General features: G+C 36.5%; 1 protein-coding gene across 1 annotated transcript in view; it reads left to right on the top strand.

Annotated features, from left to right (window-relative positions):
• Positions 1 to 25,308, top strand: part of ADGRV1 (adhesion G protein-coupled receptor V1) — a 273,263-nt gene that overhangs the window by 229,336 nt on the left and 18,619 nt on the right. The window contains exon 89 of the mRNA XM_085305143.1: positions 1,538 to 1,659. Within this exon, the coding sequence (XP_085161269.1) occupies positions 1,538 to 1,659 (122 nt within the window). The remainder of the gene's footprint in view (positions 1 to 1,537; positions 1,660 to 25,308) is intronic.

A 25,308-nucleotide genomic window follows, 5' to 3' on the forward strand; every position in this document is an offset into this window, starting at 1 on the left:
GGTGTTTGTAATTTCCCAGTAAAAAAAGAAGAAGAAAAGGAACTTTTTTTTTACCCAGTAAAAAGCAAAGTAAAAAGCAAGGCCTTGTTAACTGTTCAGAGAACTATGTTTATTTTAGTACTTGAGTTTTCTCACCTCTGGAGTCCTAGGTTACCACTTCTCTAACAGTATGGTAATATTTATGTGTAATACAGGATCTCATTATAATTCACTCAGGAAATACACCTCTTTCTTAKATTTTTTGTCACATTAAGTCACTCTGTCAAACTGTGGTTATAGATCAGCCCACGCTGAGGTCTGCGTCTCAAGTTTTACTGAACAGTATTAGGCTGTAGTTGGGGAAACTAGAAAAACACAGTACCTGCTCACATTGTCCTTCACTCCAAGCTGTTCACTCATTTGTAAAAATATGAACATAAATTTCAAAGTGTTCATTAAATCCCTGCAGAAACTATTCCCTGCCTTGCTGGGAGGTGGCCCTGACATCGGCCGTTGCTTACATTCACATGACCTTTGCTATTTGTGTCACACTAAGCAAAACGCCCAGCGTGCTCCCATATTGCTGTTTCCAGAGCAGTGCCCGCCAGCGGTGTGTCCCCCGCCTTCGCTGACGTCGCAGTGCTGCGGGCAATGCCTTGCAGAGCACCGCTGCACCTCCAAAAGTGCAAACACGGACTTTGAAGTCTGTCCTGAATCCCATCGATAGCAGGGGCCAGCGTGTGCCCCGTAGTGTCAAGAACAGAATTGGGTGGGGGATGAAAGCTAGTTTCTGCTTTCCTTTTTGTGAACTTTGTTCTACTTCGACATCCTCCCTTCAACAGACTTTAAATATTTTATATTATCGGTACAATAAGGAGTATAAAATGCAGCTGTATTTATCTACTGGATTGTGTGCTTAAGGCCAGGTTCTGCATATGTTTTTAAATGTGAATATAGGTAACTAGCAAATTATGTCTTTGAGGGAATCCTTGACTGACTATAGAGATATTTACTTAAATTTTTATAAGGTCGGGTGCCTCCACATTTTCAATATGCAGTAAAAGTAACAACAAATCAGTGAATAAGCTATTCTTGCACTATAAAATCCCACAACCTTGGCAGTTTTTTCTATTGATAACGTTAGAGTTCTTTTCCCTTTTCCCTCAGTGCTTGAAAACCCATTCCCTCCCCAAACTTCCAGAGTTTACCAAGAGCTCTCCGACGCTTACCCCAAGTTCAACATGCACTTCCCATTCGCAAAGCAAGCCCTGTTACCTGTTTGCAGCGTGGGGCTGTGACCCCCACGCTCCCCCAGGCCCTCCACAGCTGGCCATGAGCTACCACAGGCTTGACAGCCGGCGGCGGGGGGCTCTAGGAGCCCCGGCCCCCCCAGCCTGGGGCAGGAGAAGGGCAACCTCAGGGGCACGGCTGCCCACCGCTGGGGAACAGATTCCAAGGTTGGGCCAGAGACCAAAAAAGTTCTTTCTGCACTGCTGATGCATTAAAAACTGGTTATAACAAGGTGCATTAACTGATGGACTCTGTTTATGGTTTTCAGAGATCCCGTTGGTCCTGTATCTCTTTGCCCTGGTTTCCATCACCTGGCTGTGGGGAGGACTGCAYATGGCTTACAGGCAGCTCTGGATGTTGGTCTTCTTTATCATCTTCAACAGCTTGCAGGTAAAACCTGATGCTTTTTCCTTCTGTCCTGTTACTGAGATTGGGATCATCTCCACTGCTTGTAGTGTGCTTGGCATTTCAGCTTGACTAGCTGAACAAAAACCAGAAACAAGTAAAGGTTAGTCTATGACGCATGGGCAGGGCTGTTACATATTCTGCTTATTTCTGAAATTAAGATATAGAATACACACTCAAGAAAGAGATGCATTGTTTTGATATAGTGCCAATAATCACATAGATTTAATTTCATTGTTAAATCACCAGGAAAGAAAACTACTTGCTTCTTTACATAAGACATTACTGGGGTGATTATAACAATAAAACTGAAGTGTCTGCATCCATTGCAAAAACACTGATTACCTCAGTTTTCTGTATCTGCTAACATTACTGAAAAAAAACCRTCAAAGCTTTAATATTATCTAACTTTAATATTAAAAGGTTTTTCATTATTAGGGGTGAGCCTTGAGGCTTAACTTTTTTCATACAGCGTACATTTTGGTAAAACAAAGCTCTTTTAAATTAAAAAAATATAGATATTGAATATTAGTTATAAAAAATATAAAAATGAATATAAACTCACCTTGATAAATAGGCTACAATATATGATAAATAGGGCTAATTATTAATGTGAATGATCCATTCCCAAGAAATAAGCCTTTGCAGAATTTCACACATGTATGTACTTGTACCCTTGTACTCAGTACTGTATTACACTGAATTTAAAACAATGCCATATGGTGTGGAATTGTTTACAGAACAGAGAACACAGTATCAAGGATGGGAAATCCCTGAAAACTGAAATGATGAGAAATATATAAATATATATCTAAATCTAAGCTATGCAAGTTCTTTGGTCATCTTTGTCACAGAAATATCCATGTCATCCTGCTAAGGTCTAGCATGTATTACTTACCTATATTAAAAATCCTGGAACCTCATGAAATAGGAATTAATAAAAAAGGTATTATTTCACAAAAACAGATTAATTTTAGAATTGAATACAAAAAGTGATGTTTTCCTCAAGCAAAAATCTACACATCTGCAAAATGTATGTTTCAGATACCAATATGTTTTTAAACTGAGAAAAACAAAATGTAGCTTATTCTTCTTGTAATGCAACTAGTTATGCAGTTGTATATTGGCAGGTGAAATGGCTCAAATTAGGGTTACGATTTCTTTTTCTTTGGAGCTATGCGAACARATTTCTGAGTTTTTCTACTCCTTAATATCAAGTATATTGATGCCCTTTAAACATTCTTTATGGTAATTCTCTACGAGCAAATAAAATTGATTTTTAAGAAGGTACCTGGGCTTCCTCTTAGTGAGACTACCACAGCTCTGCAGAACTGGCTATTGCTATAGCCACTAGCAGTGGACATTCCTTTCCTTTCCTCTTCCCCCTGCAAAATTGCAGAGTATAGGCAACCTCTTACAGCACCAAAACCATAGCTGTTGTGGTAGAACATATCACTGATATCAATCACGGATGCATAGTAGGTGACAGGTACGTGTATGTATATGCAGAGATACCTGTTTGTGTACCTATGTCTGTATCCTTCCTTATTGTCTTTCTGTGAAGAATTATTACTGCAATCCAGTATAGCTTTGTGTTGCATAGGTCTTACCTTTGATACAATTTTTTGGAGAAAGTAGTTCGTAACTGAGATATAATTCCAGAGTTATCACTTTTGCACTAGCACTACTATATGCATAGATGTTTGACTTAAAATGACTTTATTGCCGGGAGATATTTGGAGAAGATGGATATGAATAGCCTGTGAGTAACCTCAAGAAAGGTCGCAAGTTTCAAGACAGTAACTCATATAGTAAAAGCAACAAGTGAAACAGGRTGTTGAAACCAGTTATGTAAAATATGAGGCTCGCAAGGTCTGGATTCTTTATCCAGTATAATAGTAAGTAATATGGAAAATACAGTTATAAAAACATGTCTGGAATAATATTTAAGTCATAACTGATATTTGAGAAGCACCTTTTCATGACCTTGCAACCTTGCAATGTTAGAATTTTGTTTAAATCTAGTTTATGGTGGGATGAAAATATTCACTTTTCACAATCCATATGAATTTTTTCAGTTGGATGAATGTAATGCCCTTTATGTAGCTTTGTTTCCATTCATGCCTTTAAAAATCTTCAAACTTGAGAAGTAGTTTATTTTTTCCTTTATTGGCTAATCCTTTGTTGTTGACCAATCTCTTACCAGCATTGCTGGAACTTGGCTTTATGGGTACTTGATGTCAGAATTATTCCTATCCATGATTTCATGTAACTGAAATAATATGTATTTTTGCATATATTGTTCTGGTACTCAAGGACCTGACATAAATAAAACTCTCATTAACAAAAATAAACAAAAATCAAACATTATGCTTTTCTAGCAGCTATATCTTGCTACAATGATGGACCATGCACAGAGATCAAACAACCTTCATTGGTAGCTGCACTTCTAATCTTTGAGAGCTATGTCCCCAGYTGAGTCTCCACCCTCAGTTAGACAGCTGGGAAATAAATACTCAGAAATTTTATCTGAGATCCTGTCTCCTTATAAGGAGTCAGGAAATGAAGAATTAAGCTTCAAATATTACAGGCTTCACCCCTCCAACTCACGGGCTTGCCTCGGATTGCTACCATTTCCTGACAGCACTGTGCATGGAGCACAGCCCTTGTTTCAAACCTGCAGTGAAGCCAGGCTGCCAGCGTTGCCCTCCTACCTATAACTCTGTGAAACTTTGCCAACACAAGCAACTGCTTCACCAAATAGATGAGAGTTGTGCTGTGAAGATACAATGTTAACCATATTGCTTTTATCCTCAACACATTTGTCTGTTGATCTAGGAGCACATATTCTGAAAATGTAAGTCTTTTCTGTGAATCACTCAGTCTCCTAGTCCTTTCAAGTCTGTCTTTAAATATTTTCAATCTCTCCTTCAAGTGACAAGATATCACAGTTCTGCAGCAGGGTTCTTTAGCAGATTCTTGGTAGACTGCAGTGCTATGGCAGGAATACAGGAATACGAAAAAATAAAGAATTGAGGAGACTGCCGTCTGCCAACTAATCCCTAAATAAGCTTGTTCAAGGAGCTTGCACTCCTGTGGTTTGTCTCTTTTGTACTGATACATTTTGAATTGATGTATTTGGCTTCTTGCCATAGTCAAAGATGATAGTATTGGGTTCTCAAGGTAGAAGAGCTATCGCGTTATACTTTTTGAAGTATAAAGCTATCAAATGTTTAAAAGAAAAAAAAAGTCTTTCTAATGYAGGGTACCCTGAGAAAAGTAGTATAAATTAAGGAGATCTCCTTTCACAATACTACAATTTTTATGTTTCTTTGCTTGTTTTAATAGGCAGTTGTCTTCAGTGCTTTGTATACCTCTACAGTAAAACGTGTTTAAAAAACATTTCCTGGAACACCACTGCATTTTAAATAACAACAGCACATATATTGTTCTCCTGTTTTACAAGTTACACTTATCTGCTCAGGAAATAGAAAAACTGCCATGTGACTGAGGTGACCAGATATGCAGTATGAATTTAAAAACAGTGAAAGATTAAGGTGAACAATTTGTAAATAATACCCTTTTTCCTTAATTTTTGCTGTTCATCAAATAACCATATATATTGAATTAATTAAAGAAAATGTTAATATGCAAACTATTTGTATGTAGAAAAAAATTATATATAACAAATACTATTCACAATGAATAAATCAACTTTTTGCTGTAAGTTTTACAAAGCTTTTACACATGATAACTTTCACTAATGAGGAGCTAGCAGGGCTAGTCTCTGGAGGCATACAGTCAGTGTTGAAAATTCCTTCTGGCCTACAGATTTAGCAAAGCAAGGTTTATTCCTGACATGAACAGCCAGTCCCCAGCGTCCTTTGAAGCTTTAATCTCAGTCCCACAATTTTGGAAGGAGAGACGAAGATGAAAAGGGATTTAACAGTGGATAACACATTTTCAGAATGATTTCAAGAGGAACTAGCTATCTTTAAGTGTATGCTGTTTCATGTCATTCCCATGTCTTACGTCTTTATCAGCTCCCAGATTTGATAATGAATATTAAAACTAGGCCAAGCGTTTCTGCAGTGCAAAGCTATTTTACCATTTATTGGTGGATATTATTGTTATACAACATGCCCTGTTTCAGTTCGAGAACAATTCAATCTTCATTAAGAGCTTTTCTCCATCAGGAAAGAAACCATGAAATAGTTTATAAGAAACAGAGACCTGCTTCCCCACTGCTAAAGGATTACAGACCACGTAACAAAGCAGGACATGACACATTACCCAAATGGATTCAACACAGGAGACTGAGAAGGCATTATATATTATCCAAATTAGTTGTTTAGCCTTGTGGCAAATATCTCCTAGGAAATGCACTTGATACTAAAATCATCTGCTAAGGACAAATTGTTTCCGAGCACTTCCTTTAAGAAATAGTTTCCAYCAGAGATGCATTTATAGTACGAGCTATTCGTACACATGGAGAGGAAAGCTAGTCCCTTCCCTGCAACTTCAGGAATAAACATGCAAAGTGCTGTGTGGGGAGACAATAGGTGATTTACATGGTCATTGAATAAACAGTGACCCCAAAAATAAATACAGCTAAACTGTTCTGTTCACTGTGGCCAAAATGAAAGTTTAAATCCTAGCTGTTCAGTGAGCTTTTGTAAAGTAGGAAATCCAAAAATAAATTTTAAAAAAGCATAAAAGGAAAAGGATGAGAAACATATTTAGGGTATCTGATGTTTTGAGTTCCTCAGCAGCATGTTCCTGATTATTCTACCCAGGCAGCATCTGTGTCACAGAAACATACTCCGTGTTCTCATGTGAAAGGCCTTGGCTCCTGATCTTTTCAGTTGCAAAACGGAGGGGAACATTTGTCTCTTCTCTTTACATTTGATTGCCTAAGCAGATTTACTCACAATATATTTGTTGGGGTCAGGAATAAAAGAATAAACTGGTATCTTAAGCTGTTTATCTCTAAAGGTTAGGATTTCACAAGCCATTTTGCATATACTGTACCAATATAAATGAGCACTGTGTTTTTCATGAGATTAATGGGATGTTTAGAGTTTGTACAGCTACATCATCAGTGGCTTATTTACTGTTCCATTAAGGCCTAATCCAAAGTTCACTGAAGTGGGTGGAACTCAACTACTGTTTGCGGAAGGCTTGGGATTAGGCTTTAGATAGACTATGAGGCTTTTCCCATAGCTGACTCAGGTTTTTTTATGGTTTCTCAGGTACAATCTTGATTATTATTTGGCTCTATTTCTGGCACCCTGCCCTGAACACTCCAACCTTCTGTCCTATAACTTAGGATATATATCTACACTGCAAGCTACATGATATTAGATATCCCTGAGTTACCTTTGCATAAGAGGAACGACATGTACCTAGCCAGGGCAGCACAGAGCTCAGCGAGTACCCTCAGCTTCTTGGCAGTGCAGATTAGCCTGTGTGGAATCGCATGATGCTTCAGCAAGGTTTCTTGTTAAAGGTAGTCCAGCTTTCTGCGCAGTACTGTACACTTTACAGAGCCACTGATATTCTGTAATGAGAGTCACGTAACTCTAAGAGATCCCGTCAGCTTTAGTATATTGTAGGTTTTTGTATAATCCTGAGACCTTTAAAGGCTTTGTTTGGAATTTGGTAGGAAAGCATCTGGATCAGGTGTTCATCAGAACTAGAAGACTGGTATCAGCTGAAGTTGCTACCTAGGTTATATTGCAGTGATATTTTCAATTTCATGTATGATATAGTGATACTCTTGATAGTCATATCCCAACCGGATACAAATATTTATTTCTACATTAATAATTGCTAAATTTCTCAAAATAAAATGCTTTAACAGTTTTAAATGTAACATTGACATTCACCAAGTTTACTTCTGTACTGATGCAATGTATGTTGCCACATAGACTTATAATCATCTTGATGGCATTGAGGTATAGAACTTTCAATGAATTGAGTGAATTCAGAGGAAGAAAGGAACAGGCTATATTATGATGGTATCTTTAAATTTTCCTTAATTATTAAACCCATCTGTTTTAGTAAGCACTTCCTTTTTGGAAAATCCTATTGTTTTTCCTTCTGGTCTTCTGTAACTAAAATGACATAGTAGTAATTGCCACTATGAAAATCAAATTCTAAAAGATTCAGTATTAAAGAGGTGAAGTTGTAAAGGAAAAAAAACAKATAAACAAAATCAAATACTAGACAGTGGGAAATGATTAAATGTGCTGGGCCACATAGGCCTCTTAAAGATAATACAAAAAAAGGGGGGGGGGAGGAGGGGGATAAAAAGGTGCCAGGATAAGGTGAACTACAAGCAGAGTATCAGGAAAAGTACATAAGCTCATTCAAATGTAAATAGCAAAAGCGATACCAAACCCTTTACCGTCAGCTGAGATGACTATGTGCATAAACTAAGCATCATTAAACACAGCTTAAGAATTCATACCATACCTCAGAAACAAACAGATCCAAGCAGGTTTTGACATCGTTGCAATAAAGTAGATTCTCATACTGATTCTGAAGACTTGGGCTGTTTTCCAGACATACTGTACCTGGAAGGAGAGAAAGTAATGTACTCAGTACAGTTTACTTGTTTAATAAGTGAACAACAGAGGATTAGAAAAAGAAGTTGTTGTAGCTAAAGTCATAAACCTTGCAAGTCTGGCCAATGTTGAGAAAGGCTATACATTTATTTGTACATTTATTCTATACAAAACAATAAAAAGAGTTAATATAAAGCAGATAAAGAAAGCAAAGACTTCTCATGTCAGCAGCTAAACGCARATTTCATTTTGGGATTAAATCATCGATGGGCCAGTAGCATTGGTTTGCATTATACTAGCAGATCAAACATATGAAGCCACCTTAGTGGCTTAGTCACTGAGTAATGAATGAATCAAGACAATATAGTGTTGAAGCTTATATTCCTTCTTCCGTATGTATTACTTCATACTGAGTTTTTTCTTAAGAAACAACTGGTTTTCTACTTACCACCCTACACATAATTACCATAGTGAATTATGAAGTTATTAYAACACACTTTCCTTACCTGTTCAAGTCCTTACATAATGGACCCAAATATCAGTCTCAACTGAAAGCAAAACACAGCAAAAAAATGTTCGGGATCAAGTAAACAAAGGAAAAATTGTTAGGTTGGGACTAACATTTGACAGGAGAAGCTCGATATCAGGACAGAATGGCTTGTGTCTAAAGCTGTGTCTGTGATGATGGAAGTATCAAATAATGCATAATAAAATTCAAAAAGTACAGCATGAAATAATCTGGAATGTGCTTTGACTTTCTGGATTTTGGATCAGTCATCAACCAAAAATATTTATTGAGTATTGAAATCAGATGCCCACTTACATTTGAAAAAAACATAATATAATGTATTTCTTTAAACAAAAATAGTTGTTAAATAACATTTTAKGTCTTTTAGCATCCATTAAGTTCCTTTAGCAGTTCTTGAAGGACTTTACATTTATGTATTTTGGGAAAACTTTCTAAACACTAACAATTTTCTAAGATAAAAGATGACAAAGCAGTTCTATCCATTCCATTAGAAAAATAGGAATTAGGCCTCCTGGAAGAGCTCCAGAAGGCCTTACCATCAAGGCTGAGCATCCTGAGCACTGGGAGCTTGACAAGTGGAAACTTGTCAGTCTGTATTCTCAGTTAGGAAACATATCCTTTTCCACTCTCACCCTCTTCCTCCAAAGTACTCAACTGAGTCAGTCTTTTTATTTTTTCCCCCAACTGGTCTTCACAGGCAAAGCCTGCTGCCTGCTCTCTGCATGCAGAAGCACAGTTTGAGAAGGAAAGACCCAGCAAACAGTAGAGGAGTAACAGGTTAGGGACTGCTTAGAGGAGTTGCCATACTCAGATCTATGGGGCTGAAAGGGACTCATCTGAAAGCGCTGAAAGAGCTGGCCYGTGTGATTGTGTGTCCACTATCATTTTTTAAAAAATGATGGCAGTCGAGGAGATGCCTCATGACTAGAAAAAAAGATAGCATTACTTTGATATTTTAGAATGTAACCTCAGGAAATTTGTGACACTGAGCTAGGGGGAGCAGCTGACGCAACAGATGGCCGAACTAGTGTGGAGGGAATCTGATAAACTTGAGGGAAAGCTTCATGAGGTTCAATAATGAGAAGTTATGCTCCTAAGGCAGAATAACCACATGCATTAGTTCAGGCTTGGAAAAATATGGCTGAGTATTAGTCCTGCTGAAAAGGACATGAGAGTGTGCCAGGCTGAGTATGACACAGCAGTGTAAATAAGGCAAGCCACATCATGAGTTGCATTAGGAAGAATGTGGCCTGCAGATTGAGTGAAGTTATTATCTCTATCTATGCAGTGCTGATGAGGCCACACCTGAAATACAGTTTTGGGATCCCCAGTTCAACTGGTGAGGGTCCAGAAGAGGGCTACCAAGATGGCCAGAGGCTTAGAGTACATAATCTGTGAAGAGTAGCTGAGGGAGCTGGGTTTATTTGTAGGACACTAAYAGAAAATGTAATAGTAGCATGCAAATCCTTGAAGGGTTGTTAAAAAGATGYGGGCACCAAACTCTTCTTGGTAGTGCCAGGTGATAAAAAAAAAGGGCGATATCACAAACTGCAGCTTGGGAAGTTCAGATTGAACACTAGGAAAAATAATTCACTAGGTAGAAGTGCAGAACTGGAACATGTTGCCCAGAGAGGTTTTGGATCACCATTTTTAGAGGATTTCAGGATTGAGCTACACAAAACCATTCTGACTTGATCAGTAGACTGGCCTTTTGAGTTGACTAAATGTCCTCCAGAAATCCATTCCAACCAACTTTTTTGTGATTCTATGATTTGACTTGTTAGAAGCTCTATTTTCAAGCTGTTCATTGTGATAAATGGACAATAAAATCAGGCACATGGCCCTGAGATAAAAAGTTTTAAGAAAAACATCAAATACCATAAGATTAATAATAAAATCCTAAAAATTTGAGATGATATGGGCAGAAAAAGTTAGGGAAAATATTAACCATCTTTAGGAATAACTCTGGGGCAGTGAGTTGTGGGCAATGAGTTACATGTTTCTCATGTTTCAGCACTGCAGAATTTTATATACATATATATCTTCATGCTGAATGGCATTATATCATGAAGGTTAATCTGAACTTTTCTGTGAAGTAAATGCATGTAACATCCTAATAGCCTCTAGAAAAAATAACTATTCCGTCTTCCTCCACCCACACATTTCCTGCTAAAGAACCCTCTATACTGTACAAGGCTGATGTTTCACCAGTAAATAAGAATGATGCTTTCTACTGGTAATAAATACAGATGAGGCCTTGTGTAGGGGTTTATAAAACTCTGGTTAAAAAAGAAAAATCATTCTTTTATTTTTATATAYAGCTCCAGGCAACTATTGTGGAAAGAGTAAATGGCATTACTGGTTTTATCTCTGATAGTTATTATTATTCAACATATTTGTGATATACAATTTCACTAGAGACCATGATATGCTGACTAAGATTTCATTCTGAAATAACACTGAAATAACAGGAATTAAATAAAGATTGGCTCCATCATTTTTTCTGCTGGACTAAAAGCAGCTTTTGGTCTCTGCTTATGCTTTATTTTATCCTTGACATATAATACATTTTAAACACGTGCTGCTGCTGGAAACTGTTTACATTTTTGGAATGCCATCCAGCTGATGAGAGCCCAAAGAATATGAGCTAAGGACCACCACCCAGCCTTAATTCATAGGATGACTTGTCAAATTTGAAGCATAAGAGAATAGGAAGGGGTATGAAAAATATATACAAGACTGGGAAGGAGAAAATCAAAGTATTTAGGTGTATGGTCCTTATAGAATAATGCAAGAAGGAACTTTTTTCATGTGAGTAAAAATACTATTGCATACTACAACCAGTTGAAAGCTCTGTGAAATTTCAAACAATAAATGGACCACTTAAGTTTGTTGGTTATAAAATTCTTACCTATTGTGGGCAATATATAGCTAAAAACACAGTGARGCTGTCAGTGAGACCAACCCTTGGTAGCTTTTTCTCAAAGTAGTTTTTAAAATTTCTTCTTGTGTTACTCTACCTTCAGATAAACTGCAAAATCTTATTTTTCAGTGAAGACAGAACAATGCTTTAAGCATGGCTGATAATTGTTTTGTCAGCTTAGGCAATAATGGGTTAGAAGTTGCCCAAACTAGGACAGAGTTATGCTAGAAGAGACTGTTTAATGGGTTCTTCTTAGAAGTACTGTATTATTGCAGGCTCTAACAGTTCCTATTAAGATTGAAGGGCAGGTAGTTTGCCAAAAGAAACAATGACTTTTGATATAATAGTACAGTTTGCTTTTTTTCTCTGAAGTGTTTTGGAATAGAGTAAGCRAAAAATCCTCAAAAACAAACCCGAAAGGACTTCTGCAAGTCATCAAAACCTTCTGTTCCACAACATAGGTTCAGTTATATCTTATATTTAGTATATAAGATATAGATTTAATGAGGATGTTTTGCTCTTGACAACTGTAGGCCTGTTAGTTGAATTTCAGTATTATATTAAAAATGAGATTCTTGAAAGTAAGTTAAAAATGCAGCTTGGATTTACTTAAGTTAGGCATACTAATCTAAGTCATTATCTTAGTGAGAAGTTGGTTAATCCAGGCAAAGGAAGTGCAGCAAATCTGTCCGGTTGTTAGGGAAGTATTTGATACAGTAGCACAACAAAATTGGAGRAGTAAGAGTAAAGGTCTGAGTAAATGGGGAAAGTAAGAAAACAATAACTTTTTGTTTTGGGATCAGTCTTCTCCAGTATTTTTGATTACAACTATGACATAAAAAATGCTAMTACAGCTTCTTGATTACACAAAATTAGGAGGTATTGGTTATTCAGAGAAGGACTGGTGTATCATTCACAATGARATGGATCATCTTTATTCTGTGGAATGAATTAATAGAAATTGCATGAGCTCTGACAACACTAAGTGCAAAATTACAGTGTTAATAGTGAAAGAATTTCTGCTATAAACTTGGTTAGCTAGATAGAACTGAGGAACAGAAACTGAGGTGGGCGTGCCGCTTTATCACAGCACAAATACAAATCACCAATATGATACAGCCATAAARCAACTATGATGCTGATCTGTACCCAGTAGAGATATCAATGCCATTACAAAAGGTACTGGTGATGCATTATTTGGAATCCTGTGTACAATTCTGAGCGCATTGTTCAAGAAAAATGAATTCTGTGTACAGTAGGTGCAGGAAAAAAAGTATATTAACAATGAGCAGGGATTTGAAAATCTTRTTGGAGAAGCCTAACAGTATTTTACATGTCAGCAATCATCTGTTCAATGTCTGCACGCTTAGCTGGCCATGGTCCAGCAGCTRTATAATTGCATTTGTGTTGTGCTGCACCCAAGATAATATATCCCCGCTCTCAGCAGGCAGATTTTAGAGACTTACATCCTTTGTATCAGAGTTGACCCTAAATCAGAACAACTTTTTGAGTTCCAACACCTTAGTTCTGCTCTGGAGACAAGTTGGTGTGAGGGCATAAAGAAACATTACTTAGAACATTACTTTGAAATTTAAATTCACATTGAACACATTTGCTAGCACAGTGGTCTGCCACTTATGATTTGTATGCACAAACAGTTAAATACCTAACCTGCTCAGAAATACTCTTTGTGGCTGTCATCTCATACCACTAAATTCAGTGATAGATTTAGTATTGGCTTCTATAAAAAGAAAAAACAAACATGAATTTAAGGAATGTTAATTGTACTGTTGCAAATTCATTCCCAAGTTGGTGAGTTTGAACTTTTTTAAGTGTAATGTTGCCAATGTTTTTCTTCATACTGAATTTTTGTAACAGACATTTTTCCCCTAAAGAGGAACATGTCAACAGTTAAATGTGAGATCTGAATATACCCACTTAGTAACAACTCTCTCAGGAAGCTTTCTAATGCATGTGAGGACTGCAAATCATTTATGTCTGGAAAGAGTTGAGCAACTGTGAAGCTGGAGCTAACCACAGTTGGATGAAAATTGCTAAATTATGTTTTCTTTATTTTGAGCAAAATGTCAAGTGTTGCTCTTTTGCCTTTGCCTTGACAAAGGTCAATTGGATTAAAAAAAGCACCAAATCAACTCGTACTGTCAGCTTATTATTTGTTTAAATCTTCAGACGTGTTGTTTTGCTGTTACAACAGAGTCATGGAAAGTTTTAGTGACAGAGATAAATTAGATCCTAAATTGCAAAACTGGTAACTACACTGATATTTTTCTTTGTTCTTTGTATGTCTTCTGAAAAGAGGATGAGGAGGAGACTTAGTTTTGACAGGAGTATCCTCTTATTGTATGTGTGTGCACATGTGTGTATGTGTATATAAATAAGATCTATTGGAATGCACATTGTCCAAAGAGAAATTTTGTCATATTGTGATTGTGTTTCAGAAAAGTTATAACAAGAAAGCATGCTGGAAATTGTAAGACATATCCTGAGAAATTATCAGCTATCATGAACACCCACTGGAGGATTTTGAATTTTCAGTATTTCTTATAAATACTCAGCACCCTCTAGRATTAATCATTTGAGCTCCAGGAAACAGGAATCTGGCATCTCAATAGGCAGAATAATTCCTTTCTGAATGGAGTGGAGCCAGAAGCCCTTACAGAACCTTTTTTCCATTCCTAACTTTTGAAAGAGGTTAGGAAAACAGTGATTCTCACCATGAAGACTGTTGTTTTCCTGCAAAGCTTTAATATTCCCACGCTAACTTTTGTGTAACCACTTTTTAATAGCCAAATATACTAACCTATGTGACAGAAATTTTTGCTTCGTAAAAGAAAATACGTGCTATAGATCAATTTTCAATTCTGTTGTTGCATTTATATCAGTGGACAAAAAAGGGTAAGTCACACTACCCACCTCTAGGCACCTAAATTAGTGAGTTAGTTTATTTATGTGGTCAGTAAAGAGAGAGGTCTGATTCTGGAGGATGCTTCACTGCACACGATAGGTTACTGTTTTCTGAATATTTTCAATTAGTAGAATGTTTCAGTATTGAGGCTCTTAATACTAAAAATGTTGTATTAAATGGAAATGCTTCTTTGTTTTTGAAAAGAAAAAAGTGAAAATAATTTATATTTATATCAGGAATCATGTTATTCTTTAACGATGGGGAATGCTTATCCTTTCATTATTTTACTATTTTTTGCTGATGAACATCTTCTAAAGTCTTGAGAAATAAGCTCATGCTAGTATAACTTGCTTTATCAGAGTAACTTTATACTTACCTTTCAGTAAATGTTAATATCTGGCAGTTATTTAGTCTTGAGAATTCCCAAAGACTCAGAAACTATGATTATTTATTAATTGTAGTGCTCCAGAGTTCAGGCATGGGGCAGAATTTCATTGTATCAAATCCTGTACAAACACRTTTCAAAAAGATATTCTGTACCCTAAAGAATTTTTAGCTTAGGACATGAGACAACAACTGGCCACACAAGACAGGCAGTACAAGGAGGCAGTGAGACAAGAGGCCAGCACGATGGGCAGGCTGCCAGCTTTTACAGCCAGGGACATAAGAGGAGGTCATCAAGAAGGTGAATCGAGCCTATTCGAAGTGGGGCATGGCGGGAGCATGAGAGACAACAGGCATAAGTTGAAACAAGGTTCCTTCCGACCTGAAGTTATCACATATTCCAATGAACTGATTCACAGAGGAATAAAGATGGTGTCTCTGCTTTAAGCTTGCACTAAGGCCTGTAACTGTGGAAGATTTTGCAACAAGCTGCTAAGCTTCTCCCACCACAAGAATCCTTGAAACTCTAGTGAACTTTAGTTATGAAGACAACTCTGTCCTTACCTGCTTTTCTGTCCCCTTCTGTATAGGGTTGTGTGTGGGTTTTTTTTTGTTGTTTTTTGTTTTTTTTTTTAGTTCCTCTAGACATTGCATGTATTGAGCACAGAAAGTCTGCTAGCACTGGTTCTAATATTTCTTTGCCAGTCTTGAGGCCCTGTTTCAGATCCTTTATTCATTCTTCCCGAAGAAATAGATGATCTCAGAAGGAGAAACAAATCGTTTGTATCCATTTTACCACAGRGGCTTTGCTTGGCAACTAAACAAGAATGTAGATGTCTTCCATAGGCTATCGGATAGGACGTAGTGAGAGAATGAGATTCTTGGACCAGCTGAAGTTTTTCGTGAGCATCAGCTTAGAAATAGTCTAAGTAATTTGTCCATGATTGTGCTAGTCATATGTGGTGAATTTTGGTTCRAGTTATTCTCCTAACGCCTTGAAAAACCATGCAACTGTCCTACTTTCCTATAGGATACATGAAAACCAAGTGGAGAAAGTATCTTTAGGGTAGCCCTTATAATATAAAATTTTGTAAATATTTAACTAATAAAAATTTTTATAGTTTTGTCTCTCAGAAAATATATCTGTAGAAAAAAGGAGAATTTATTTGGGGTATTTTGGGCAAAGCTATAGGAAAATTTGAGAAATGCAGTATTTTTATTAATGTAATATATATTTTAACTTAATATATTGTGAAGAAATTACAAAGAAATCACAAGTAGTCTTTTTTTATCCTTAAAGAAATCACAAGCAGTCTTTTTTTGCTCATGAAAATTATCACAATAGGATAYATTGATAAAATATTCGGAGAACTAGAAATAAATTATTTTTAATGACTGTCATTTTTAATAGTTCATATGGCCTATAAGTAGTAATGTCATCTGTGTAGCAGTTTGTTTTATAAGTATGAATTACTGCAAGCCTGTCAATTTTCATATTACTTTTTTGAGATGCGTACTATCACCTCTGTTTTATAAATGATTGGAATGAAAGCCATGGGAGGAGAAATAAGTTGTTAAGGCCACACAGCAGTCTTTGATTTAAGATGAGAATTTAATGGCTCCTATAATTCACACTTGTGCTCAGTTTATTAAACCATACTACCAATCTCTTAGTTTGTTCTGCCTCCGATACTGTATTTTCCAAATGGATTTTATTTTCTAAATAGAAGCCAAAGATAGTGCTAGTAGTTCATTAATTTTCTGTAAAAGTAGAGAATATAAGGAACTGTAGAGCGAATGATTTTCAACRTAATCTAAATAAAGACACTCCTCTTCCTGGAAACAGCTCTTTCTGAATTGCTTCACGTTGCCTCCCTCCTTTCCATTGGCAAAGAGCATTAGCACACATTGCTTAGTCACTTTGCTAACATGTTTGGCTTAGCTTTTGGTAAGACGGATTTGTAATAGCTAAAATGTCAAGCATAGACTTGAAAAAAAAGCCATATATAATAATAAATGATGCCTAACTTAACTTGCCTGGYAATTTCCTGTGGCACAGTACCAATATAAAGAATGCAGAAATAATAAAAAAATCATAGAATCGTAGCAATATCTTTTTGCCAAGAACATGATTTCTACATGTTACATATACAGATTTAGCCATCTAGTGATTTAAAAGATTTTTTATTAGCTTTGTTCACATACAAACCAAAGAGATACTGTATACTGTATCTCTTTAAAAAGTGCTTGAGTAGGATTTAAAGGGTTTAGTCATTTTTATTTATTAAAAAAAGAGGGCTCAATCATCAGGTCAATACTCAAACACTTTGTGCAGAGAGATGGAGGAGTAATGCAGTTTGTGGTTTAGGTGTGTTTTGTAGGTTACTTCATCATATCCCATTGAGAAGGAGTAATTTCACAGCCAACGTTGCAGAGGGAGAGGATCAGAATTCATAGGTCTGACCTTTACTGCGGTCTTCATTGCTATCCCTTGCTGACCTGAGGTAGGCTATAGGAGCAAAAGAATCCCAAAAGAAAGGAGCCTGTAAATTTATTGTATCCTCTCCTACTGCATGATGCAGATAGGCTGATTTCATTGCCTTTGAGATCCTTTTCCTTAGCAAACTGRATTAAATTTTAATTGAAAAATCTAGTCTTTCCATTGCAAGGTAAACTTTCCTGTTAGCACATTCTTCAGATACTGAAAAACATGTAAAAACACAAAATTTTTTAGAAAAAAATGTCAATGCATCCTTTAAGTGTGAATGTTGTATTCATGGGCTGCCATTTAAAATATCTGCACTGTGCTATGTCGTATGACACAGATAACCCTGAGCTGTTATGAACCACACATGCTTTGGAGCCAAAAGCAGTATAGCTGTGTCAACAAAGATGTAGAGCCAGTGAGTGCARTGCTGAGATGCAAAGCTTCTAAGCTTGGGCTCAGCACTGTTTACTCAGCTACATTGCTTTTGGCCTGGCTCTTCCACATCACTGTTCTTTGCCATGGGATGTACAAACTTCTGCGGGTGTCAGATGAGGACTCTAGGCATCATCTTCCTCAATGGACATAGGCTTTTAGAATGATCATTAAAGTAAGTCATGTTTTATATTGAATTTGAATATGAAATATGCATTTCATATGAAATAAYGAAAATTTCACTTTCATATATATAATTAAGGTTTACTAAATAATAGACGTTTTAGTAAGTGCTTAATCAAATCAACATTGTTAAAGTCCAACAGGCTGTTATAATTATCTCAACAGCCATGCCACAAATATTGTGCTTATGAACATCTGCAACACGCACTATTTTTATCTAAGCTATGTATTAATTTATTTACTTTTTAAAAACTATTCAGCTATTCAGAAATAGCATAATGGAGCAGATTCTACCCATTGTTTTAGGATTAAAAGCAATAAATGAKCCTGCTAGGGATCCAGTTGCCTAGTGTAAAAATGCCTTCCGGGGGTGACATTCTTCCASAGACCAAAATGTTACTGATATTTTAAATGTTTTATCTACCAGTTTGTCATCTGTTTTCATGCTTACAATGGATTTTATTATAGCACTTTCTTTCAATGTAGAAATTGAAGTGGTGTATGTGTGATATTCATATGTGAGATGAAATCATAATCTTTGATTCCTTTTCTGTTCCTTTTAGTAAAGCCTAGAAAGATTGCTACTATCACTACTTTTTCATTTTCTTGCTAAATTCCTTTCCAAAWCCAGAAATGGAGTTTACACTCCATTCACTGAATTTTTGTGGTAAAAGTAACATACAACAAAAGTGTGTCACATAACGAAATGCATTGTGTTGTCCTGGTTCATAATGGTAAGTATAATCTTCATTATTTGTTCATATTTTTTCATTGAGGAAAAAAAATCTTTTCCAGAAAAGTTATATCTAGTAATATGATACTGTGTTACAAGTGAAGTTGCAGCTAAGGGCAGGGAATCCAATTACCAGTAACTGAATGTAAGCACTTTGAATGTTTCTCTATTTGAATTCAAAGATAATTCCATGTGAAGCAGAGTTATATAGGGCCTAAAATGGAAGTTCACTTGTGTATTAAAACTTGCCTTACTTGCTCATTATGCTCAAAGAATAATCATGGTGATGATAGGAAATACTATGCCTGTGCCTAGTATATCTATGTTAAAGTGAATATATATTTATATATGAACACAAAATAATATGTATTTCTGTTACTCAGAAAATATATATCATATCTTAGACAACACAAAAACCGTTTAAAAAAAAATCTCCTAGGCAATTTGTAGCTGTAAAACGCTTCTAACTGAAAAGGCCTTGGAATGACAGTGAGGCAGAAGGTAGATACTTGAGGAAGAGAGGCAGCAGTGTTCCACTGAGAGCAGTCAGAGAAACTGGCCTGGCCAGTTTTAGTAGTATCARTATATGACACTGAACTGAAGCTTCCAGAGTGAGCCCGCAGCAAGAACCATCACTGTTATAGCAGTGGAGATACTGTGCTTGACGCTGGTGTAAAGAATCAAGTACAGTCAGTATATTACTATTTCTGCTGTCTTTAGTGGGATACAATGCTGAATGTTAGACTATGGATTTTTACATTCAATGAAACACATGCACTGGCACTGTCACATGAACTTCTAGTACTTGCCARTATAGCTGAGGTTTATAGACTTTAGGTTTGATCTGTTTAACATAAATTTGCTTCAAAATCCACCTGTCTGGCAAAGTTTCCATTCAGAGTAGAAAAGTGTCTTGCTTTGGAACTTTATTCCARTTCCTTGAAAAGATTACTTTTACTTCTCATCAGGCTTTTCAATACTTACCAGCCCATCTTTTCTGCTATCTTCTGAAAAGAGCAAAAATGAAATTATAAACACCTCAATGTGTTCAGTGTTTGTCATGCTGTCTAACCTGTACGTGCCCCCAGGTGGGTGGCGCACACCTCCACGCGCTGGCCTTGCTTTGCAGGCTGAGCCAGGGCTACCGTGATTGTGGGGACCAAGGGAACAAGCAGGCTGCGAGTCTTTCTCATAGCACTGGTGGGAGGAGGGAGAATGGCAGAAGTGGTCGATGCTCAGTTGTAATTGAAGGCAAGAAACCAAAAAGGAGGAAAAGTTAAAAGCAGAACAGAAAAAGAAATAAAAACAGAAGGCTTTTTCCAATTTTGTTCTCCCTTCTTGAACTACCGTGCAGATCTGTTTCTCTGGCTGAGAACTGGCAGCTTTTTGTATTTGCTTTACATTGGGCTTCATTGTGCAGCCAAGACAGCTCTGTCAAACACTTGGGTGGTTTTGCAGTAAGAAAACATGATACTGCAGAGCCAGCAGTTATTGCCATACAAGGGTGCTGGAAAGAACAGACTGCAATCCACAGCCCTCACACAAAGAGGGAGACCTCAAGAGGACATATGTTACATGCTAAGTAATAGGAAAAACTTTTTTTAAAAAAAAAAGAAAAAAGAAAAAAGAAAAAAGAACAAAACTTTCCCTAAAGCAACAGCTAAGCTTATTGCTTTCAAAATATGGAAAAGTTTATCCTTGAACAGGTTTTATTGTTTTTTACTCTTAAGAAATACTCCACAGATAACAGGAATTGATTGCAAAACAGGTCATACCCCAATTTTTTATGTTTAGTGGTGCAAGCATACCTTAGGTCACTTCTGGCATTCATCCATTAGAGAGAATTTCCAAAAGGGAAAGTAGCTTCTTATTTTCCAAGTACAAGCAGAACAAACAATTTGATATGTTTATCATGACTTAAACTATCTGTTGCTGACAATGGTAGAGCTACCTTCCCACTAAATTCAATAACACACAAAAATTGAAATGTTCCCATTCCTTAGTTTTTATCGTTCTCTCTCTMTATATRTGTGTGTATATAAAAATATATTCTTTGCTGTTACCTTATTGTACATTAACATATAATGTAGACTTTTTTATAGGTGGAATAATAGAAAACTAAATAAATACTACGAGTGTTCTGCAAATCTCAAAAGTAGACAGTGACCCCTGCAAGAGTCAGTCAACGGAATTACCTCTATGTTCCTTTCATTCCCTTTTTAATCTATGTAAGTTTCCATCTTTTTGCCTAAGGCTTATTTGTGGTACCTGGCCTAAATATGCTAATGCTTTTATTTTAAAAGACACAAAGTAAATTCTTTATGCCAGTGATTTTTCCATTAAAAAGAAACAAAGGTGTAACCTGCAAAATGCAAATACAAAGCTTTAGTGCTACCATTTATTTTTAAAACTCTGTAAGAGTAACTATCAACAAAAAGATTCTAATGCAAAACTGTCATTACATCCATGTTTAATAGGAATTTTCTTTAAAGTTCAGTTTGAGTAACACTCTCTTATGAAAAAAGATCTTATGAACTCTTAGATGTACTTTTTTTAATCCTGTGCTTTCCTAGCACATATTGCAAGGAGGACAGAGAGGAAAGGAAAATCAGCTCATCATGTCAAGCAAAGAAGTGAATGATTTCAATGAGAGAGCCAAATATATTATTTTACCTCTGCCTACTCGTGTTCAGCTACCTGTCAGATATGGAAAGACATCTAGTCCTTGTCCTCTTTTTTTGCCCACATTTCCYCTTCTTTGAGGAGCATTCCTAACCAAAACAGTGTTGGCTTCCTACTTTATAAATAAGACTTGCCTTCTGCTGTCGCTGATGCTACAAAAAGCCAGTAAAGAACTACAGTCATTTTCGTTAAAATCAAAGGGAGAAGGGAGTGTAAACTACTGTCAGGGTGCTGTGCTTATCATTTAATAGCCAAGTCTGCKAAGCAGGACCTCCATTTCTGAGACAGTCAGAGCTCTCTCTGGAAAGAGATTGCTCTATCAATAACAACTTGATAGAGTAATGTACATATCTGTTATTCTGGCTATAAAAACTCCATGTCACGTACTAGTACATGCTATTGTAAGATACTTACTGGGGTCAGTTTTAACTGAGGGATTTTTGAAGCTGATGAGAATTTAATCAGTTCCTAAAGCATCTCTGTGGCTCTGCCTGAGTGTGGCATGCCCAAAAGGTGTTTCCAATAGTCAGAGGTTGCTAGAGGACACCACCACCTTATTCTCATCAATYTTGCCCCCGGAAGCCTTCTAGGTAGAAAGTATATGAGAATTAATCATGTCAGTAATCCACCAAACTTGAGTTGCCTCCAAACCAGATTTTTTAAAAACTTTTCATGTGTTTTGGGCTAATGACATAGCACCAATCAATTATAGATTTACTCTCTTAAGGCAGTCAAGAGAAATGCTGCTAAATAAATGGTCTTTCCCATTTCTTAGTCAGATTTTGCAGAGTAACAGCAAATATAGAGAAAATAGTAGGCASAAGAGATATTTTGATGTTGCAAGAATTCATTAAAAGAAAAAAACCTGTTGCTATAATAACAATCAGAATTTTACATAGCCCTTCATTTTATGAGGTTTTCTGTAATAGCAAATGAGAGTTCAGCAGTAAACAGAGTTAGCTTCTCTCTTTTGACTCTTTTTGTCTGTCAGTGCTGACTTTTAATTCCCTGTTTCTTTTATTTTAACTCTCTGTGTGTCAGTAATATACATAAGTAGAAAAYACTGCTTCCATAAAAATAATATTAAAAGGGATATTTTAATGTTCTGCAGAAACATCCTGGCTTTTTTATATGGACAGGATTGACCTCTAGTCAATGATCCTAGTTTGTGTGGTTCCTGAATGTAGCTTCTTCAATTGCTAGCTTCCCTCTTGAGTATTGCTTTCATATGATAGCTTTCAGCCTGTTTTCAGATATAATTATAGAATTCGCTGCTCTAACATTATTGGACAGGGAGTCTCTTGACCTAGGGGCAGAGTTGATGAAGGCTTTTTCACCTGTCATTTCTTGCCTATTTGAGAAAGCAGTTAAAGCATTAGTAGTCTTAGATCGTAAGATGTGAGCTGAAATCTAAGACTATGAATGTTTGTCTTGGAAAGTGAGTATGAGAAGAAATATTTGCAAAAAATTGTAAAACATAGGTGTAAAGTCATGACCTGTGATATTTCTAGCTTTTTCTGGTCAATGCAGTTGAAAAAAATATGTTAGGAATAACTGTACAGCTTTTGTGTTTCTGTTTTATTTTTAGCATAAGGTTTAGCTCAGCTGGTTAGAGTGTGGTGCTGTTAATACCAAGGTCAATCCCCATATGGGGCTATGCTGAGGGTTGGACTAGATGATCTCCAGAGGTCCCTTCCAACCTTACCATTCTATGATTTTATAAGGTACMTCAGTAGACTAATAGGTTATTTTTTTCATTGATATTTGATCTAGCTGCTTTCTGCTACCAACTAGTCCTACAGGTAGCACAAAGCACAGAATGAACTTAGTGCAAAGAAGCTCTCCAGGGATGCTGTTTCTGATTCCTGTTGCCTGTGCAGGAATAGGAAAGGAGGGAGGCAGGGGGAGGAAAGGATATAGGCAGAGAGATAGGGCTTGGATGCAGCATGGTGGGGACTACTCTGCTTTGGCAGTTCTTGGCCATTGTCAGCCTCCTGCAACCATGTGTGGTTGGCATAATTTCRAGAATGACACAGTGCCAGTGAGGGACTACAGCCAGAACTGGAGGTGAATTTCAAGCTACTTAGGCATGCTGTCTCACTGGTGTTTGCCCTTCACATATCATGCCTATCCTACTGTTTGGACCTTTGGTGTTTGACTCAATTTGTTTTTCCTCAACTAGAAGCACCGAAATAGAAATATATGTCTTTATTTTCCAGTATGACTACATTGGAAGGAAGTAACAGAATCTTATTCTAGCCCAAGTCACACATCTGGCAAGTCTGGCTAAGCATCTGTATTTTCAGTGTTTCTTCAAGCTGAACACTTCTCTTTAAAAGAGCTGTCATCTTGGGGGAAAAAAAAAACACCTTTCCACTGGCAGAGCTGAAATAGGAGGTACAAATGACTGCTGTGTGGGAGTAGCTGAGAGCGTTCTGAGAGCTATGCAAAATATTTATAGTGAATCCTGAGTATCCAAGCAAATCTGCTTTTTAAAGATCTGCCAGAGTTTGTGATCCTCCTAGGTAAGCCTCAGCCAAGTTTAGACTAAATATGAGCTGAACGTAGTTTGCCAGAGAGGAATTTACGGCTTTGGCTGTAAACTGCAAGGTCTGAACCTTGCCTATGATTTTGGCATAGCTGACTATGCATAAAGAGAAATGTGGCTGTTTAGACTAAGTTTCATGTATTACATTAATATTAGGAAAATATATTAATAATGCTATAAGCACAATGTTTTTATTATCATTACAAAATATACACATAGCGTTTTAATCTGAGAAATTATAATAATTTATAGGAACTTTATAAAGAAGAAGCCACTAGAAAAATATCTTGGTCATGTGGACCTGTAAATACCTCCTTCATTTAATGATAGATTTATCAATTATTACTTTCCTTCATTCCATTATTTTATGATGACTTTGTGTGTGTATGTGGTGGCAATGGTTAGTTGGTTCCAAAGATCATAGATGATATTTAGTAAAACAACCATGGAAAAATCTCTATCAACAGAAGTGATCTTATGATGTTGCTTATTAGGACAGTTTGAGGTTTGCAATCCTTCAGTTATCTTAATTGTTGTCTTCTGATTTTGATGTGAATTTTTATAATTTCATCTGAAATTAAGATAAATCCAAGTCTACAAAGCAAAACAGAGAGTAAATACCTCAGGAAGCAAAGTGCTGATAAGAAGTTAATGTTCCCAATAGAAACTGTGATAAGAGAAAAGATATGCTTGGTAAAAATGATAATGGCTTCATCAAAACTGGTTCTTAATGCCAATTAAACAGTCAAAATCTTGATGATGTACAGCAGGTCTAAGGTTGGCTTGAGTAGAATCAGCAGCTGGCAGGGTTGCACTGCTGAAGGACATAGCGTTTATAATAGTTACTTTGAATGTTAAGAAAAAGTTAGATTTAAACAGAAGGATCTGATTTACCTTTCAAAGGTTAATATTTCTGGAGAGCTATGAGTGGAAGATGTTATGTGATGCTTAGGCTCATGTGACTAAGATGATACTTTTGTCATGATGACATCAATAAAAGATCTTCAAGCTGGTCTAAAAGAAAAATATGGATGGTAAGGATTCAGGAAAATAAACTGTACATTAAAGATCTGCTTTTTAATATTTAGATGTGCACAAAAATGTTGTGTGTGCAATTTGTCATGAGTATCTCTGAAAACAAGAAAACTTGGAGAAACAAAGAGAAAATTATATTTATTTTATATGTGTCGGTTAGCAGGAATACTTGTGTGTATGATTATTCAGTCCTATGGCTGAT

This window comes from Rhea americana, unplaced genomic scaffold, assembly GCF_003343005.1.
Source record: "Rhea americana isolate MKP2758 unplaced genomic scaffold, rheAme1 scaffold_216, whole genome shotgun sequence".
Classification (NCBI taxonomy): Eukaryota; Metazoa; Chordata; class Aves; order Rheiformes; family Rheidae; genus Rhea; species Rhea americana.